The sequence below is a fragment of the Dipteris shenzhenensis genome, chromosome 22 (assembly GCF_047967505.1).
Source record: "Dipteris shenzhenensis isolate YYH24624 ecotype China chromosome 22, Dip_SZ_1.0, whole genome shotgun sequence".
Classification (NCBI taxonomy): domain Eukaryota; kingdom Viridiplantae; phylum Streptophyta; class Polypodiopsida; order Gleicheniales; family Dipteridaceae; genus Dipteris; species Dipteris shenzhenensis.
In genome coordinates this window covers 33,826,064-33,846,545 of record NC_141617.1, presented here as the reverse complement: position 1 = coordinate 33,846,545, position 20,482 = coordinate 33,826,064, and the positions used below count along the sequence as shown (strand labels likewise).

Sequence of the window (20,482 nt, the reverse complement as noted above, 5' to 3'; positions counted from 1 at the left end):
TTCTCTTTCATTTTCTCTTTTATATTCTTTGTAGATTTTTTATCTTTAGAACAATAAAAAATCTAAATTTGTATGATTGGACTTATTCTAGTCTTACAAAGGTATATGTATTGTGTCTGAAAGAAATTTCTAATTTCAACTGTCCGCCTGCTGCCCTATAAATATGTTCAAATCCCAGATTGCCTTCTCACAATCACCACCTCCTCACTAGTATCATTATAAAACCTCTAACTATGGCCAAAGGAGTGTGTTTGTGTGTGTGTGCACGCGCATGAGTGTCCAGATAGATAGATTATTTGAATTTAATATGTACAACACAAAGTCACCTATCAATTTTGAAAGCCAATATCAACCTTCTTATTGTGCGGCCATGCTTTGACCACCCATGTCTTGTGATTCTGACAATAGCTCAATCCTTTATTATAAAAAATTGTATGATGCAATCATAACATAGGAAGAACTAAACTTTGCATTTTAGAATTCTACACAATGATGGGAATATAACTAGCTCTCGTCTCCAAAAAAAATCCACATAATCAGAATAGTTCCTTGCAAGTCTAATTGATTGAGATATTCACCACCTCAGTAAAAAGGATCAAAATATCTTGTGCAGCTTTCTCAAGTCTCTAACCATCAGGGCAGATTTAGCATCCAAGACATTGCATCAGCTCAGTTTCTTTCTCATGTTCTCATCCTGTTCAGCAGCAGTGGGAGAGTATTTTAAGTGCACCATGTCACTAAGTTCATTTATTACCTGCACCACATTAGACCAACGCCAATGCTTAGAGAACTATAAAAGAGACAGACATGTTAGTGGCAGGCCTCTTGTCAATGAGATGAATGGTATTGACTTGGTTCTGAGTAATGACTACAAAAGTACGAAAGTACCAAGCAAATACCCAATGCTGAGGTTTATAATCCAAATCAGGCAAGCCAAGATCAATCATGTGAAACTGTGTTGAAGAAACAGAGGCATATGAAACAAGCCCTCACCAAAATCTCTGATTGTACAACTATCAGAGGGTTCCAATACCTTCTAACAATCTATAGGACACCATCAAATGCAGAATCAACAAATTTCTAGATGTTAGTACGATTAAAAATTAAAAGAAACACCAATGCTTAGAGAACGACAAAAGAGACATACATGTTACTAGAAGGCCTCTTATCAACGAGATGAATGATATTGACTCTGTTCTACTGCATTGAGTAATCAGTACCAAGCAAGCACCCCAATGCTGAAGTTTATAATCCAGATTAGGCAAGTTTAGGTGAAACTGTCAGAAAATGTGGCCGGATGCCACGTGTCACCACCGGGATGCACCGGGTACGGGGGTCCCACACCCCGCCCCATAGCCATGCAGAGCCTCTCCTACATCCAACAAAAGGCCGGCAGGATGATGGGACAGGGGCTCATTGTCTTTATATATCCAAGGATTCTTATATCCCCATATTGCTTATGGGATTTCTTTTGTACACGTGTCATCTGCGCTCAATACCCCTTCATATCCACAATTGTTTCCAAGGTACCACGAGGGGGTTAGGACCACATAGGCCCATATTTCCAACATCCCCCCATGGGCCTAACACCATGAGAGAGAACTTGGCCGGCCAAATATTGCTAACCACCCACACAGGGCCAGATCAGCCTCAAACTCTGACCACCCACACAGGGCACGGTCAGAAGCACATGGCAACCACCCCCACACAGGGCACGGCTTGCCCAATCAAATGTTGCTGCCAGGTTCACACACAGTCTTTGACTGACTGACGCAGGCCATCAATTCCCGTGCCAGTCGCGCTATTCAGTTCTGGCCACAGAGCAACAACAGCTGCCATTCACTGCAGCTAGGACACAACGTGGGTCGCCACTCCCACGTGTGTGCAGTTACTGTTTCAGCCGCCACCGTGCCAGAGTCGTTCACAAAGTCCATAGAGTCGCGCGCAGTACACATGTATGCCATACAGTCCGCAGGCCTCTCTGAACCTGCTCTGATACCATGTCAGAAAATGTGGCCAGATGCCACGTGTCACCATTGGGATGCACCGGGTACGGGGGTCCCACACCCCGCCCCATAGCCATGCAGAGCCTCTCCCACATCCAACAAAAGGCCGGTGGGATGATGGGAGAGGGGCTCATTGTCTTTATATATCCAAGGATTCTTATATCCCCATATTGCTTATGGGATTTCTTTTGTACACGTGTCATCTGCGCTCAATACCTCTTCATATCCACAATTGTTTCCAAGGTACCAGGAGGGGGTTAGGACCACATAGGCCCATATTTCCAACAGAAACTGTGTCGAACAAAAAGCGGTGTGTGAAACAAGCCCTTCTCATTGTAGGACTGTCAGAGCGTTCCAATACCTTTTATAGGACTGTCAAATGCAGAATCGACCAATTTCTAGACATTAACACTACTGCCAACATTCTCTCTCTCTCTCTACACACATACATACATATATGTATATATATATACATATGTGTATATATATATACATGTCTATATATGTGTGTGTGTGTGTATGAGAAGAAAAATACAAAGTACTGATGCTATCCTGACAAAAAACAATACCTATGATACTAGACGGAACTATTTGATGAACTTCTTTTAAATGATAAGGCAAGAATTGTCCCAAATGTGACCAGACTTCACATCATGTTGCCTTGCAAACACAGAAATCATGAAATCAAAAGACACACCAAATCTTGGGGGGCGGGGATGGGACAGGGGGGGGGGGGGGGACACCCAAGATTTCAAAACTCAAGAATGACACCAATCTAGTCTCTCAAATTGACTGTACTTCATGATGTGTAGTTTCTAGCCCATTTGCAAGTTGTGTTTTGCTTAGATCTTAAGTTTGAGTTAGGCGCCCTGACATAAGCCCAAATTTGGCATGTTTGACACTGTCAGGAGGAGAGGCAGTTTGAAAAAATGCCACTTTACAGTCGAAGAGCCCAAGGATGCACAGAGAGAGAGAGAGAGAGAGATGAATTGACAACATCTGCAGGAGGCCAAAATGACCTATGAAACCAACACAAAAATACATCACGCCCTCAATATGAAACTAGAGGTGCCTAATGCACCCATAAGGTCTAACAAAATCATATGATCTAGTGTTTACATGCTGTGGCAGAACAACATACCAGAACTCCTAGGGGTTGAATTCCAAATCTCTGATGATCCCGGCAAACAGCCCTTTAAGTAACTTGTGTGTCCACTCACTCAAGGTGGACATCAACTGGGGGCATGGGGAGAAAATGCTCTCTTGGACAATATCATGGACCCCTTTTGCTGCTGCCTGTAGTACCTGTCTGCTCCATCACGAACAGGCCTTTAAGTAATATAATGTGCCCATAATGCATGTACATTAAATCTTCACATGTTCGAATGTGAGAAAGGGATGTGTGTCCACTCACTCAAGGTGGATATCAACTGGGGGCATGGGGAGAAAATGCTCTCTTGGACCACATCATGGACCCCCTTGCTGCTGCCTGTACTATCTGTCTGCTCCATCTAAACAATTTGTGTGGTTACTTGTGCAGGCTGTCAATGGAAGTCAGCAACATTGGAATCCAGGGTGATCTAGAGGTAGATGTCTGAGTCCCAATCATGGTGTGCTGCCCGCAGGTTCTTGCCCCCCGTTTCTTGCTGAGGCTAACCCCTAGGTCAGGCCGTGGGGGGAGTCCCTCCTTTTTTTTTTTTGGGGGGGGGGGGGACGACCTAGGCTGAACGGATGATGTATAGAGGCTGAGTGAAGACTGTACAGAGGGTGTACATGCAGTGAGTGAGGGTGTATGGAGGGTGAGGGGAGGGTGAGGAACCCACACTAATCTTGCAACTGCACAAGGTTAAGGTCCCACTGCAATTCTCTCTTTGGAAAAGTATATAATTATCATTAAGATCACTTGGATTCATGCTTGGATGGCCATGCTCATACTAATGGACCGGTTTAAGTTTCAACTTGTGCTAAGTTAACTAAGGAGATAATTTATGAGGCAAATATGAATATACATTAAGAAAGGGAAGGGAATTCAAGTTGATGCTTTATAGTCACACCAAATAAACAACTTGTCCCAGATATGCTCAAGAAAAGGCTGTAATACCTACACTAAATATAAAGAGGAAGCATTTGCAACTCCTTTCCCTCTGCTGCGCAATGACTGCTCATACTTTGCTTGGAAAATAAGATATCTAGTTACCTTTTCTTACATGTATTAGGTCAAAGGGCATCAGATGCAAGCTCCTCACCCTTGTTAATCCACAATTAAAGAAAGAGCAAGGAGAGAAGGGAATGAACACTTCCCCCTTGAGGGGATAAGTAATATTCCTAGGATGGTGACACTCCATTAAACTACCACAGGAAGTAACACGGTTCATGAGCCTCAGTTATAAAGATGGTCTCTTAAACACTGACTTTTTGGACGACTTGATTCGAACACCAAGTATTAATGACCTCAAAACAAAGCAGTAGCCAGCCTTGTTACATCATACATATTCAGGAAGCAGTTGGGACCATCAAGCAGTGTCCTACAGATTACGTATCATAACACTCTTCACTTTGAGTTCATGTTCACCAAGGATGTCTAGATTTGGATATGGTGTGCTTGAAGTAGGATAGAAATCACTCTGCAATCTCTCCTGATGAGAATGCTTCCTCTAAGGCATGGGCATGCCTTGGCCAAATGGTCAAACTCCCTACATCTGAGTCACAGTCTTGATATCCCTACCACCTCCACTTGCTAAGGAAGTTTGTCACCACCAAGCCTTCAAAATGATCTCCACCAATGGAAAGACAGTTCAAATCCTCCACTACGAATCGTACTTTTTCGCACCTAGATATCGAAGCTGTGGATGACTCTAAGACTATGCCAAAGGATGTCTCAATAGAGAATACGATGTACTTATCCACCTTGAATAATCCTAAGACAACATCAATTGATTGGAAAGCATAGCAGGTAACACTTCGTCTCCACGTTTCTCAGTATGAAGCCATGGATATCAAAGAATACCAAAAAAATTGTGACATCAGATGTCCCAGGCTGTGCTTTAGTAGGAGCTGCGCTATCTCTGTCAAGATAAACCAGAGAATAAAGATCTCAATGGTGGCATCCTACATGTGGCTATTCACGTTCTAGAATTGGAAACACTAGTGTCATGGGGACATGGTCCAACAATACATCCCATCATTGCAAAATCTTGAAGCTTTTGAACAACATGATCAAATTGTTGTTTGACCTCAAGCGAAAGCATTGTGAGTGGAAGGTGCTGCCATGTGAGCCTCAACCATAAACAGTCACCAAGGCCTTTGAATGGACCAAGGAAGGCCCCTCCAAAAGACAAAAGAGGGCAAAACAAGGAGGAAAAGGTGTGGAAAAAAGGACATGAGAGCACCCCACAAGATAAACACAAGGGAGAGAGAAGCCCCATGGGGAATGTAAAAGGAGGCTGCTGGAGAAGCAACCTTGAGGAGTGCAAGGAGGCAGAGGGGGGTGACAAGCAAGGAGAAATGGTAAGAGGGGGGGAAGGAAAATCCATGAGGGGATGATTAGCAGCCCCATGAGGACGCGGGTATGGCAAGGGTGGGGAAGAGAAATGTAGCATGATCTAGGCAAGTCGTAGAAAAAGGAGGCGGTGCAACAAGGTTGAATGCCCAATGGGAGTGTCAAACAAAGAGCCCAGGAGGGGCAGCAAAGGAGTGTACAAATGCACAAGAGCCATCGTGCATAGGGAGATCGGGAGGGACAGCATAGGGAGGGACAAAGAGGGTAGGTCCAAGGATGAGGGGGAGGAAGGTCCTCCTAATATTTTCCAAGTCAAAAAAATTTCCCTACAATTCTAGCAATGCAAATGATGTTACATTTTCAAAAATTCAACATGATGTTGGTGAAAAAGGGAAAGTTGGAATTTCTTTGTGAATCTCAGTTCCTGAAAGTCGCTTGGTTGTTATGAAATAATGGGTAGCCAGCCCATACGGAAGGATCCTTGAATCACAATATCTAATGCTCCGTGGGCAATTTAAACGTGCACGATGCATCAAACATAAAGAGAAGACTATGTAGGAACTTCACACAATAACTTGTCTCAATGAGGAAAGCAATCCTTATACAAGTGGAAGTGGACCTTACAATGCAATCTAGCCTCCATTGAGGGACCTAAGGGTAGCACACCTAGACTCTCAATAGTTGCCAGACCACTATGAGTGCATTAGACTCTCAATCGTTGGTAGAACACTATGAGTGCACAAGAGGGAGATAGGAAGACAGTATAAGCTGCCAATTTTTAAGTGACGTTTAAGTGACAAACATTAGATCATGAATACAAGAGGGAGATAGGATGCTAGTAGGAGCTAGATTAGTAAGGACACAACTCAAGTGCTTTTGTGATGAGGAGGGATAGATTCATTCAGATTTCCAGCAGGTTTTCGAGATGTCTACCTCCTTCTATAAGCAGTTCAAGGCAGAGCAATCTACTCGAGGTAGAGGCTTAGGTTTAGGCCCAAATCACTAGGGAGTTCCCAAATATCACAATGGCCACTTGGAGTCCCCTTTCACATACTGTGTGCTGCTTGAGGTCTCAAGGCTCTTCCAATGCAAAAATGTCCAAGAGAGGATAGCCTCTCTCCTCTTCTCTTTTTGACAGTCCTAGAATCTAATAAGCATTCCATTTCAATTGGCCTAGCAAGATTTGAACCCTAAGTTTGTTCCTCTTTCAAAAAGTTTACTTCATTAAGTATGAATGAAAACCGCAAGAGCAAGCTCTAATACGGAAGTACATCATGCTATGCACGAGAAAAAACTGGCTCAAAACGAGCTAACAAAAATCCAAGATGGAGGCTGAAAGTGCCACCTCAACCCTGAAGGAGACTCTGAAAAGAAAGGAGATCCTCTCCAAACTCTGAAAAAAGTACCTCTCCTGGCTGTAGCTGCTCTAGAGGATCCCTGCATGCTCTCCCAGATGGCCACCAATGTGCGTATAGTATCAATCCATATACTAGCCATAGACTGGGAAGGGTGAACCTGCCTCCGTACCTCTAGCCCTCCAAATATGCCAAGCTGCAATGCTAGCCAGAATCTCCCATGATGTGTCCACCGAGGCATAAGCAGCTCTGAAAGGAGTGAAGGGAACATCCTGGAGAGAACAAGACTCCACAGAGTGTCGTTGTATAATGAAGGCTAGTCTGAGTCATGTCCCTCAAAGACACCTGAGGGCTAGTAAGAGAGAACCATGCCATTGATCCCCAAGTCATGAAGAAGGTTGCTCTATGAACTATGCTAAAAAACCTAGCAACACCCTTCCAGATCATCCTTGCATGTCTGCATTCCCAGAGGCAATGCTGAACTAACTCAATTGTTGCGTGGCATCGAGAACAAGTAGGGTCAGCCCCGAACCTGGATCTCTACAGGTTCACTGTAATCCCTTCATGCATAGAAACAAAAGAAGAGAGTTATCTTTCTATTCTTGAGGGATTTTCAGAGCCTCCTTCAAAAGTTTTTCTGCACCTCTGCAGAAATCTGATATACCAATGAGGAGCTTTGGAGAGCCTCCAGCCTCTACTGCTAAGCTGAAATCTCTTGGCATTTCTAACTATGTAACGAAAGAAGGGGATGCTCTTCTCTCGGTGCCCTTCATCAATCCACTCCCATTCCCTTCGGTCCCACTGCAAGAACCTAATGGGGGAACCACCATATAACCAGAGTCTCCAAGACCCAAGTGCCAGGAGAACAAGGTCAAGATTAAGATACCACTGTGAGTCCTTGCCCCACTCCATGTAACCTGCAATCCTAACACGCTGGAAGGGAACCTCCAAAAGAATATCATCTGAAGATCTAAGAAGTCTACCTCCCAACTGAACATAAAAAACAAGGGTCTCCTCAAGTGCATCCCGCAATTTAATAACCTATAAAGGAATACCCGTCCCCGTAAAAGATCCCAACCAAGTGGACTCTATGATAGGCATGTCATCTGTATTTATCCACTCTACTGGTATGGTTGCATCTATCTGCTGCATCCTGACTACACTTCATCTAAGTTGGCCAACTGATAAGAGTCTCTGATCCTTTGGAAGCTTCCTAAAAGCCTTCCAGGAACCTACTGTGGAAGCATGTCCCCTCTCCCATCTAGACCACTACATATAATGTGACATTCCTAGTGATTTGCCATACTCATCCAATATAGAGTCATTCCACATGATTGGCTGCCTGTCCATTTCTTCGCGAGAGGAGGGTGGAACTCTCTGAAGAGTGCCTCTGAAGCTGCCCCAAGCTTTCAGAATGGCAGCCATGAGAGGGAAAGAGGGAGATCTAAGATGGGCTGAAGTAAAAATCCATCTCGAGCTGGCCATCCAATCACCCCCGTGAGATGGTGTACAAGACTAAATGCTGTGTAAGAAAAAATCTTTCCAAGGCTCCTGTCCAGGCATCAATCCTCTCACTACAAACTTGCAAAGCAAGGCCATACACTGCAAGTTTGGATCAATAATATTGAGACCCTCCTGGCTACAAAATCTAAGGTGCCATCTGACCCACTCCATAGGAAGTTCTTGATAGATCTCATGAGCTGAGAGATAAAACCTCTAGATCTGCACCAACATGAGCAAACGAACCAGGCAGTAGCCAATAATACTTGGTTCACAACAACTATTCTGGATGCAAGGACAAGTTTGACAGAACTCCAAAAAATGAATTTTCTCCTGATGCTCTCCAACATAGGAGCAAACTGCTGTGCTGGAGAGATGCCCGCCCTAACCTGGCATCCTAGGTACCTGATGGAAACACCCCCCCGGATCCAAGTGAATCCTATGTCATTCCCCTAGTCTAGAGTGTTCTCATCACTAATCCAAAAGCCATTGGACTTGTTCCAATTAATATGAGCCCCTACTGCCGTGCAAAACATATCCAAGTTTGTTTCTCTTTCTGGATGCAATGCTTCCAAATTTGCTCCACAAGCACTAAATAGGCAAAAGACCTACTACCCTGGCTGGAGTATGTGAATGGCTAATCTCTTCAACAAGGTCGTCGGATAGACAGGGATAGAGAGGGGCAGATAAGCTGCAAAAGAATGCAACAAAAGGGAAGGGAAGGTAAGATATCGTGAGAAGAAAGAAGAAAGAAAGTCTATTAATGTCACGGGAGACCAACAGGTCTATGGGACAGCAAAAAACCAGCCAGTACATCCACTTAGGGAGGGCATAGGGAAGCTCCCAAGGAATGCAAAAAAACTAGGCTATGCCCTCATGGTATATGCCCATTTTCCATCCTTCCTAGTAGGCTTGACTTTGGTTAGTTCTGTTGCCTTCTAGCTCAGTTGAGCTCATGTGACTTCATCGGCTTGAATATCAGTTTCACTTGCCTTTGTATCCACCTCTACAGTCACTTCCTTCTTGATTATTTGCACTTTAGTACGAACAAGATCCTTGAGTATAGAGACTAGTTGAGGGGTGGGAGGGGAAGCCTTGCAAGTCTGCCCTTGCCTCATTATCATGGCCCGCTTACCAGGTTCTTCAAGAACCTGGAGTCAAGAACCTGGAGTCTGGCTGTCACAGCTGCCAACTGCACTTTAATTGGTGCACCTCCTGTTGTAGGTAGAAGATTTGTTCTTGAGGGCCAATGATGGGTCGATTAAATCCCCCTCGGGTATGTCCTTGCATATGGAGAAGGTGTCAATGCTGCAACTGTGGAAGAGAAGATTCTACTGGCAGAGGGGGATTTCGAGGAAACTGGCTGCTCCATATTAGCCATATCTAGGTATAACCCCTAGCTAAGACTAACTCCCCGGGTTGGAATGGGAGTTCGGCCCAGCTGGGGGGAGGGAGAAGAAGAGAGGGAAGCTGCTGCTGCTGTGAACTAGGGCCAGGCAAAAAAAAGTGCAGATCGTTGCACAGGATGCAGGGTGTACATAGACCTTGATGCATAGTAGTAGCTTCAGAATGTTTGATAGGCTGAGCAAAGGCCTCTTGGTGGCTACTGTAGCTGAAGAGGGTTATTCTAGATGTTCAGCTCGCCAGTGACTCGGCATTCTCTGAGGCTATGGCCAGGAGGGTGAGTGCAATGCCTGATACTCTTGGTCCAGAATCTACAAGGAGTGGTTGGAGTATATGGGGATTTGTCAGCTTTCCCATTTTTGGTTTTGAGATGTTAAATTACAGATACAATAGACCCACAACATGAGTTGATGATTTACGAGAAAGGGTGGGAAACCATGAGGAGTCGATAATGTTGTAAAGACAGGATGTAAAAGGGAAAATAAGCATGGCCGATGACATGCAAGCTAGGGCTGAAGGAATGCCTGCACCTGGAAATTTAACAAGAGAGTGCATAGGAAAGACCAAAGAGGTACTTATCATACTAAGGCCCAATTCTAGACATATGCACCCAAGTCTCAAATGCGAAGTATAATATTTCTGGGAGTTGCAAACCAAAAGAGAAAATCAAAACAAAGTTGAAAGTAAGGGAAGGTAAAGGGACTGACAGAGGGAAACTGTGGCTGGGAGGTGATGTTCTAGCAGCTCAGAAAAAGTACTACAAATCAAGATAAAAACTGCCCAAAATAACAAGAGCAGATCCACAGAAGCAGCAACCTTCAAATAGAAAATTGAAATGCTGGCATCAACTTTCAGTTGCACAGTGCCATGCTTACCTCCAGCCCATGTTGCAGATCTTCTCTGGTATGAGCAGCTGAGATACATATACGAGCCCTTGCTAATAGCAGTGGAGTCGCAGGAAATGCAGCCATTACAACAGCAACCTGTTTCATTATTGATCACGAGCCATCAATATTTTTTTAGTATGAACACACCCCAGGGCCAATGCATACAAAAGCTGTTAAAGCCTCACATACGTTGCGCTTGAAGCATTCACGTGAAAAGGCTGGGATTTTGGCAGGATTGTACAACATAATAGGCATCACTGGTGAATCTGTATCCCCAAGCACCTCACAACCCATTTTTCTCAATTCCTCCCGGAAAAAGTTGCTGTTATCACGAATTTGTGCAAGCTTCTGAGAACCTGGTAAGAGGAAGGCAACACCACTTTTTAGCAACCCATGTTGCACATTGAGTCACAATAATATGAGACATGCACCTGTAATTAGAGACTACACAAGAGCTATTTATAACACTACTTACATTTAAGGCTACATTAACAGTCTTCAACCAATGAAGTTCCATAGTGATCCTCCACAGCACCAAGAGAATACAAAATCTTGTAGAAACTCACCTCTATCAGAACCATCTTCACCAAGTAGGACTTTCAGAACTGAGATGACTTGATGCACTGCTGGAGGAGACATTGAGGTTGCATAAAGATGGCCTGGGCTTACATGTTTGAGATATTTCACGAGCTCCTGTACAAAATCAAAACAATATTCACAAATACAACATTTGAATAAACTGATAGTGCATGTTGACAATTCAACAACTTAAAGACAAGTACATGTGCATTCTCCAATCCACGTAAATAAGCAGAACTTACCGTAGTACCAGCAATGTAGCCTCCGCATGACCCAAATGATTTTGAAAACGTCCCCATCATGATATCGATGTCAGCAGGATTCACACCAAGATATTCACAAACACCCCTGCCTGTTTTACCAATAGCCCCAATGCTATGTGCCTCATCAAGATAGATATATGCCTGTTTTAAAAAATCCAATAAGTTCAAGAACCAATTAAAAAGTTTGGCAAGGTATACGCAACAAAAACTGACCTAATAATCACATGAATATAAATTTACCTACACATGAAGGTGGCTTTTTTTCATACTGTGTCAGCAATAAGTAAACTTCATGTGGGGAGCTTTTGTTGAATAAGACAACATGACAAATGACTGTAACAGTACAGTATGCATGCATCAAGGGCAACATGGATATCCTATATATGGAGCTAAAATTTGACCTGATCATTAAAAAAATTGCATGGTAAGGTATGATATGGTATGCATGCATCAAGGGCAATATGGAATCCTACTTGGTGAAGATGGTTTCAAATGGGTATTTTAGAGCTTGTATATAAAGTTTAAAGCTGTAAAATGTTACTTTCTTTCATTTTCTAACATAGTTTTAAGCCATATGATGATGAGTCGTGTATGACCATCTTCACATGGGTATTTTAGAGCTTGTATATAAAGTTTAAAGCTGTAAAATGTTACTTTCTTTTATTTTCTAACATAGTTTTAAGCCATATGATGATGAGTCGTGTATGACGTGGCGTTCCGGTTCCCGTTCCCCCATTCCCCCTTCCTAGAACGTTCCTATTCCAACACCCGAATTTCCGGAACGTTCCCGTTCCCTTTGCTCTTTGAAAGTTTCCAATGGGTATTTTAGAGCTTGTATATAAAGTTTAAAGCTGTAGAATGTTACTTTCTTTCATTTTCTAACATAGTTTTAAGCCATATCATGACGTGTCGTGTATGACATGGCATTTCGGTTCCCGCTCCCCCTTCTCGGACCGTTCCCGTTCAAACACCCGAATTTCCGGAACGTTCCCGTTCCTTGGTAACTATGATATGGATCTCCTCTATACCAAATAAAAATTGACCTGATCATCACATTGATAAATTTTCTTACACATGAACGTACACAAATCCTTCATACTGCTTCAAAAATAAGTTATCTGCATGTGGGCAGCTCTTGTTGAATAAGACAATAGGACAAATAACGTGAATGGTATGAAACGCATGCATCAAGAGCATTCTCCCATGTTAAAACTTATGAGGAAAACACACTAGCAAGGAAAAATACAGAAGTTCCGAGAAACAAGCTGTATCGACTCATTATACGTGTAATGAGCATAAAACAAGCATCCACATAGCCGCTTCAAAAGAATAGAGGGAATTGTGGTCAAACCTTATATTTCTTGCAAATCGCAACTATTTCATTGAGCTTGCACAGTTCTCCTTCCATGCTGTAAATGCCTTCAACGACAACTAAAATTTTTTTCCAAGGCCTATGAGTCCGTGGCTGCCCATCAGCGATGCCTTCACGCAGAACTTCCTCCAGGTGTTCAGGTGCTACAGGACAATGTGAGGTTACAAAAATTTACACCCATCTTTAACCTCTGCTCAAAATAAAGTCAGCTGCGTATTCTATCAAACTTCAAGAGCTATCCATCAAATTCCTTTTGTAACCATAGTCAGGCAATCATAATCTGTCTTGGATTCCATGAAAATAACTCCAGTCAATTATGTGATCCACACATAAGATAAAGAATGCTATTATTTGAAGGCATGTATCTCATAGTCAACATTTCAGCAGAGCCGACAGAAGTAAGAATAGTTTTTAAATCCTACATGATTTTTTTGGCTGGAACTCCTACATAGACTTAACGAAAATTTCAAATATCCAGTTTGGACTAAACAAGAAGACCAAAAACTGAAATAGATATTTTGCAAAATTTTGTGCCAGGAAGAGCTCTTACTCTGAAGGGCTTGCTCAAAATGACCAGCCAGGTGGTGAGAATCAAGATTACACATATGGGCTGCTGCTCCTCCCCACTCCACGCTGCTCCCTCCCCCTCTCTACACCTCAGCCCTCTCCTCTCCCTCTCCCTCTCTCTCAGCCCCTCCCTTCCCCTCCCTCTCCGCCTACCCCCTCCCTCCCTCAGCCCGCCTACCTACCCCCCTCCCCCTCACCCTGCCCTCCAGCCCCCTCTTCCCGCACCCCCAGCCCGCCTCCCTGTTAGAAAATAACCAACAGAGGGTACACGCAGCAGAAGACTTATAGTAATGCCCAGGAGCTCACACAGTGTGCGGTGTGGGTGTGGAATCACAAACTTCTTTACTTATGTGCATACAATAGGTGTGCAGACTCATCAATAGACAATGAACCAACCAGATAGAGAAACCACCAAAATATATATTTCCGTCCACAAATATGGACACAATACAAAAGAGACAGATCCAGAGTCCCACCAATGGTGTGGTCCTCTGATCTTACCACAAGGTCCTACTCCTATCTGCTGGCTATCTCTAGACTCGAGTCCGCATGCTCCACCTCGAGCTTCTGTAGACTTTCCGTCTAGATCACAACACCTTGCTGCCCTGAGAGACAGCCAAGATTCAGCCCTTGAGAGCTCAGTCTGCAGCACACCTTCTACTCTCCTTCACCTCCAAGATGAGGCCCAAGAAAATGTCTTCTGGCTGCTCCTGTCTGCTGCTGGTTCTGCTGAACTGTTGGATGTGAAATGAGGCCCAGGGCCTCTCCTTTTACAGGCCCCAAGGGGGCTGGCAAAAAACCGACCAGCCTGCTACAGACTGGCCGACCAGTCTGTGGCTGGTCCAGCCCTAAAAGGGCACACACCCCAGGGCTTTTGGCCCAAACTTCCAGGGTCCTTTGGCCCTCCATTCAAGGCAGGTATCCAGCCTATATAAGGCCTGCCTTCTGCCCACTGACAGCCACATTTCCTGCTCCACATCTGGGCCTGCACATCCTGCCATATCTGCATCTCTGCCAGGTCCTCTTCCCAGCCACGTGTCCTGCGCCGTACACCTGTACATCCTGCTGTCCTGACCCGCCTGTACCGCGCCATTATCAGGGTCTGTTGCAGGCCCTTCACCTGCCCACTACCCTCGCCATGCTGATGCTATCTGCAGGTTCCAATCCTGTGAGATGCTGCCCATGTGGCAGCCCCCTCTCTTTCTTCTCTCTTGGGCACATCCTGCCCTAGGTCTCCCTCCCCCACGCACTCCTCATTTGGGGGCTTACAGATGGGGAGGTGACCTTTCCAACACCCCCTCTCACCGACACATCTCGGCCCAATTCCAACACGTCGATGACGATGCTCCAGTAACTCCCTAGTCGTAGTCCTCTGGAACTCTTCAATGTCGGAATCTTTTCCTGGCTTTTCATCCAATGGCTCCTGCTCCACCAGGTCCGGTTCCGCTTCCGCACACATAGGTCCATCTCTGGTAGCACCTCCTGTTACCACCTCCTTCAGTCACGTTCCCGCCTCTGAACTCGAGCAATCCAACTGTCACGATCTTCCAGTCGTCCCCCTCATAATGAGTGAACAACCTGGAGTCTTCCAGGCACCATGCTCTGAGGGTCTGTTTCAACCCGTCCTTCCTTTGGCAAGGTCTGCAACCAATGAATATTTCCAGATAACCTCGACCATGAACTCTCGCTGAGTTCTCAAGCAGGTACTCTTCTGGCTTCAGTACTCTTTGTCCATCACCTTCTAGCAATCTACGTCCGAGATTTGAAGAAGCACCAATACTTCCCCTTCTGCCTTCGAAGAAGGCCAATTCCTTCCAATCTCTTATCACCTGAGACAAATGAAGAGCAGAGTCTCTCCACAGCATGCTATAAAGGCTCAAATGCAGAATATCAAATACATACCAGACTGTTGTACTGCCTGAATGTTCGCTCTGAAAGCAAACTCTCACTGAGGCACCCACCAAGCGCTTGTGTAATCCTGTACTATCTCCTTCTGAACTCCAGCATCCATCTGACCATGAGACCCCAGGGCCTTCCATGGAATCCACCCTCGTGTCAGTGTCAATAGCCACACACCTGGAAGGTACCAAGCGCTCCATGCTGTCCTTCACCTTCACAAAAGCATCTGACTCCTCGTCGACCCACATCTCTATGTCAGACATCCTTACTGTGATTTCTGGATCAACATATCTGACCTCGGTAACACTCGGTGATGTCACCAAGAACAACTCTTCGATTACCACATTTGCTTTGGCCTTTCCCTCTGAATCTGAGTCAGACTCCTGTTTGTTTTTCAGATCCGCCTTTTTCTTTCTGCAGTCCTTTGCAAAATGTCTGGGCGTATCACAATAGAAACACTTCTTCTTGTGCTTTCTCTTCGAAGTCCCCTTGTCGTCAAAGTCGTCTTTATTGGACTTGCCACCGTTAGGCTTGCCCTTTCCTTTGCCAGCGGAATCCTTCACCAGCATCGCCTTGTCATCTTTATCCTCGTTGTAGAGCTTCTCCTGAGCTTCCTCCTGTAGCAGTAATGGACACAACTCCTCAAACGTCAGAGGTTTGGTCCTCTGTCCTGCTGTCACAGCCGTAACAAAGCTCTTGAAACTCCAAGGCAGTCTCCTCAGTACCATCAAGGCCAGATGGCATGAGTCTGTCTTCTGACCAATTGCTGCCAGCTGATCCCTCACCACCTTGACCTTCGTCAAATGGCTATGTACCATATCTCCTTCTTCCATATCAAGATTGTAGAGTTGATGCTGAAGAAGCACAATCCGGGAGGTATTGTCTGTCTCGTACAGATCCTTCAGGGTGGCCCACGCCTCTACTGACGTCTCGGCCAGCTAAATATGCGAAAGAACGGAGTCCGCCGTAGTCCCTATGATTATTGCCAAGGCATGGGCATCTCTTTCTTCCCAAGCTTCAAGCTCCTCTCTGTCTACTGCCATGAGTACCTCCCCTTTACTGTCCACCATGTCCTCCGGCTTCGACTCCTCTCTCGTGGTCAGCTTCCACAACTTCCGAGCCACTAAATGACTCCGGATCTTCACTTTCCAGATCGGGTAATTAGTCCCGTCCAGGTTCCCAGACTCTCCAAAATTAGGGATAGTGAAAGAGAGAAAACTGGGTGACACGTCCCAGCACTCCTGAAACCCCTGATCTGCAAAACAACCAAACACCACGTCAGATCTGAGCAGGCTGCTCACCACCCAACCATGACATCCACGGGATGTGATCTCGAATCAAAAGATGTCCCCTCCGAGCCACGAGCTGAGCTACTGGCACGAACTCCCAATCAGATCCAAACCAGCCTGGTGTCCCATACCACCAGGTGGCGCTGTGAAGCCCTGGATCTGCCACTGGGCCTTGGGCTACGCTAAGATGCAGGCGTGCGTCCGCGACTCAATCCAGGATCAGACCTGGCACCTGGGAACGAGACTTGCTCCCAACTGCACACTGAGAACTGAACCCCCTGGGCCTCTTTTATAGACTTGGGCCCCGGCGCCAAAAATAGCGAAGACCTATAAATAGTTCGTACCCTTGCCACTCAACCCGAGAATCAAGCCTGCCTAGCTCTAAGCCTCCCCAGGCTAACCTGAGCTAGTTCTGTGTACCTAGTACACGTCAGATACCAATCCGTGCACATGACATACTCCCCCTCCTCTAAGAACTCACTCCTGAGTTCGGTAAAAAACCCGAAAATGTTCGTTGGAGGTTTTGTAACGTCTCCCATGTTGCATCCTCCTCAACACGATCCTTCCACTTGATCTTGTATTCCGTGATAGTACGATTACGAATCTGTCTTTCACGAAATTCTCAAGAATACACTCAGGTTCGTGAGGAATAAAAGTCAAATCTGTAACTTCTATAATCTCATGAGGAGAAACAAGTTGATCATCTGCACCCAAGACTTCTTTCAGTCTACTGACATGAAAGACTGGATGGACTTTAACATCAAGAGGCAATTCTAGTCGATAAGCAACTGGTCCAATTCTTTTAATAATCTTGAATGGGCCACAGTATCTGGGGGATAATTTCGGAACCAAACCAGTACTTAGGCTCTTGGATTCCTTCGGAATTCGCAAATATACCATCGTTCCTTCAGAGAATTCTCTAGGTGAACGATGTCTATTAGCATAAAATCTGTCCCGATCTTGGGCACTTCTAATAGACTCCTTGGCAAACTGCAACATTTCCTGCATATCTAGCAAGAAGTTCTTAGCAGCATCATTTTAAATCCCTTTTAATCCAACCATAACTGGTGACTTAGGTTGAAACCCGTACATAAGCATAAAAGGACTGTAACCAGTACTAGAATGCTTTGCACTGTTGTAAGCAAATTCTATCATAGGTAGATAATCTTCCCATGAAGACTGTCTCTTAGATACATATGCCCGAAGCATGTCTTCAACCAACTGGTTGACCTTCTCTGTACTGCCATCGGATTGTGCATCGGATTGTGCATGATCCGAGGAACTCATACTTAGAGTAGTTTCCAACTTCTCAAATACAAGTGTCCAAAAGTTACTTGTAAACTTTGAGACCCTGTCACTGACTATGTCAGATGGCAAACCATACAGCTTAAACAAGTGGTCCACAAACTCGTGAGCCAGTTGAACAGCTGAAATAGTTGTTCTAGTAGGTAAGAATCTAGCCATTTTTGTCAAACGGTCGACTATGACCCAAATGGAGTCATGACCCTTGCGCGTTCGAGGCAAACCAGTAATAAAATCCATGGAAATACTCTCCCATTTATTACCTAGAATCTGTAATGGCTGTAATAAGCCCGCGCTTCTAAGGCGTTCGGCCTTAGTAACCTGACAAACCCGGCAACCTACTACATAGTTCTCTATAAATGCACGCATCTTAGGCCAATAAAAGGTATGCTTCACAAGAGACAGAGTCCTATGTATACCTGGATGTCCCGCACTAGGAGCATCATGACACTCCCAGAGAATCTTGGATTTAAGGTCCAGAACATCAGGCACACAAATCTTTTCATTTCGGAACAGCAAGCCGTTCCTAATCATCCACTGACCTCTCGCCGCCTGTATCCTAGGTGGCACAATCCCTGAGTCCTGGTCAACCATGGAGCTCCCATCCTGGACTCTCTGCCAATAAGAACTGAAATGACTATCAGTTGCGTATAGCCCTCTCAAGGATTGAAATAGGTATGAGGATGTTTCCATAAATGACAAAGCATTTACAAACTTAACTCGACTTAAGGCATCCGCCACACTATTCAGGGAACCCTTACGATAACATATTTCGAAATCGAAATCCTGCATTAATTCTGCCCATCTAGCTTTCCTTCCCCTCAATTCTGATCCATCACACACATACTTAATTGACTGATGATCAGTCAATACAAGGAACTTTGAACCATACAAGTAGTGTCTCCAAACCTTAAGAGCATACACTACAGCATAAAGTTCCTTCTCGAGTGTGGGCCAACGATATTGAGTGTCGTCTAGTTTCTTACTCTCGAAAGCTACAGGTCTGCCCTCTTGGAATAGAGCTGCCCCAATCGCATAATCACTCGCATTGACCTCTAAAACATAAGGCCGGGTAGGATCGGGTAATGCAAGAACGGGTGCTTCCTTGATAGAAAACTTCAAGGTTTCAAAAGCCTTGTTCATTGCATCATTCCAAGGGATCGACTAAGTAGACCTGCATCCACGACCTTTCAATATGTTTGTCAAAGGTGCCGTGATATGTGAATAATCACGCACAGACTTCCGAAGAGATACCGTAAATCCTAGGAAAGAACGAAGTTGTTTCACAGTCTGAGGGATAGGCCATTCTAAAACCTTCTAGATACGATCCAGATCAATGCTAATACCTTCAGAAGAAATCTTGTGTCTTAAGTAAATGATCTCCTTCATAAAGAAGTCACATTTACTCATCTTGGCGTAGAGCTTATGCTGTCTTAGAACAACTAAGACAACCCGGAGGTGTCCTATGTGATCTTCAAGCGTTCGACTATATACCAAGATGTCATCTAAGAACACTACAACAAATTTGCCCAGAAAATCCCTGAACAAATCGTTCATCATCTGCTGAAAAGTAGCAGGAGCATTGGTCAAACCAAAAGGTAATACGAGGAACTCGTAATGACCATACCTAGTCCGGAATGCGGTCCTATCTATGTGTTTAGCATAGATACGGATTTGATGATAACCCGTACGCAAATCAATCTTAGTGAAATACTTCGCTCCGGCCAAACGGTCTATCAAATCATCAGAACGAGGTAAAGGATAGCGGTTCTTAATTGTGACTTTATTTAATCATTTATAATCTATACACATTCTCCATGAAGAATCTTTCTTCTTTCTTAAGAGGACAGGTGCACCCCAAGGTGATTTACTTGGGCGAATATAGCCCATATTCAGGTAATCCTGCAGCTGGCTAGCTAACTCATCCTCCTCTACCTGGCTCATCCTATAAGGTGGTACACTGATAGGTTGAGCCCCTGGGACTAAGTCTATGCGATGATCTACTGCCCGTTCTGGAGGTAAACCTTCCGACAGTTGAGCTGGGAATACGTCCTTAAAATTATCTAACAACATTCTCAATTCACGGTGTTCAAACACACTTAATTCATTCTTGTTAATGACAGAAACAACAAATGAAGAAAGTGGAATCAAAACACACTGATAGACATCATGATGAGAATTGTTTAATATATTCCAAAGCTGCATCGCAGATACAATAGGCCCCTGAGAAGAGGGAATTTTATCACACTGAATACAAAATTGGGTGTCCTTATCTACAAAAGAAAGCGTATGCTCCGTCCATCCGATCTGAATATTGTGGGTTTTAAACCACTCTATCCCGATCAACAAGTCTACATGCTCCAAATGCATAACATAACATGTAAGAGCTCCCGTGTAGGCCTGAATCCGGATAGGAAGCGCTTCAACCTTGCGATCCCAAAACTGCTTCCCAGCTGGAAGCTGCACCTCATAGGTGTGGTCGCTAGGTACTGTGGACAGCCCCATCTTCTGCACAAATTTGTAATTAACAAAATTGTGAGAGCTGCCCGGATCAAAGAGA

The 20,482-nt window shown here is 44.6% G+C and overlaps 1 protein-coding gene across 2 annotated transcripts in view; it reads right to left on the bottom strand.

Annotated features, from left to right (window-relative positions):
• Window positions 1-443: 443 nt before the first annotated feature.
• The window catches only part of LOC147888027 (long chain base biosynthesis protein 2d-like), a 48,241-nt gene continuing 28,202 nt past the window's right edge, over window positions 444-20,482 (bottom strand). The window contains exons 7-12 of one of the 2 annotated variants that reach the window (XM_087393357.1): window positions 12,845-13,008; window positions 11,473-11,634; window positions 11,218-11,344; window positions 10,841-11,007; window positions 10,581-10,747; window positions 444-754 (exon numbers count right to left, since the gene is read on the bottom strand). In XM_087393357.1, coding sequence (XP_087249483.1) covers window positions 10,616-10,747; window positions 10,841-11,007; window positions 11,218-11,344; window positions 11,473-11,634; window positions 12,845-13,008 — 752 coding nt within the window. In that variant the 3' untranslated portion in view covers window positions 444-754; window positions 10,581-10,615. The remainder of the gene's footprint in view (window positions 755-10,580; window positions 10,748-10,840; window positions 11,008-11,217; window positions 11,345-11,472; window positions 11,635-12,844; window positions 13,009-20,482) is intronic. The other variant, XM_087393356.1, reaches the window with a different exon arrangement.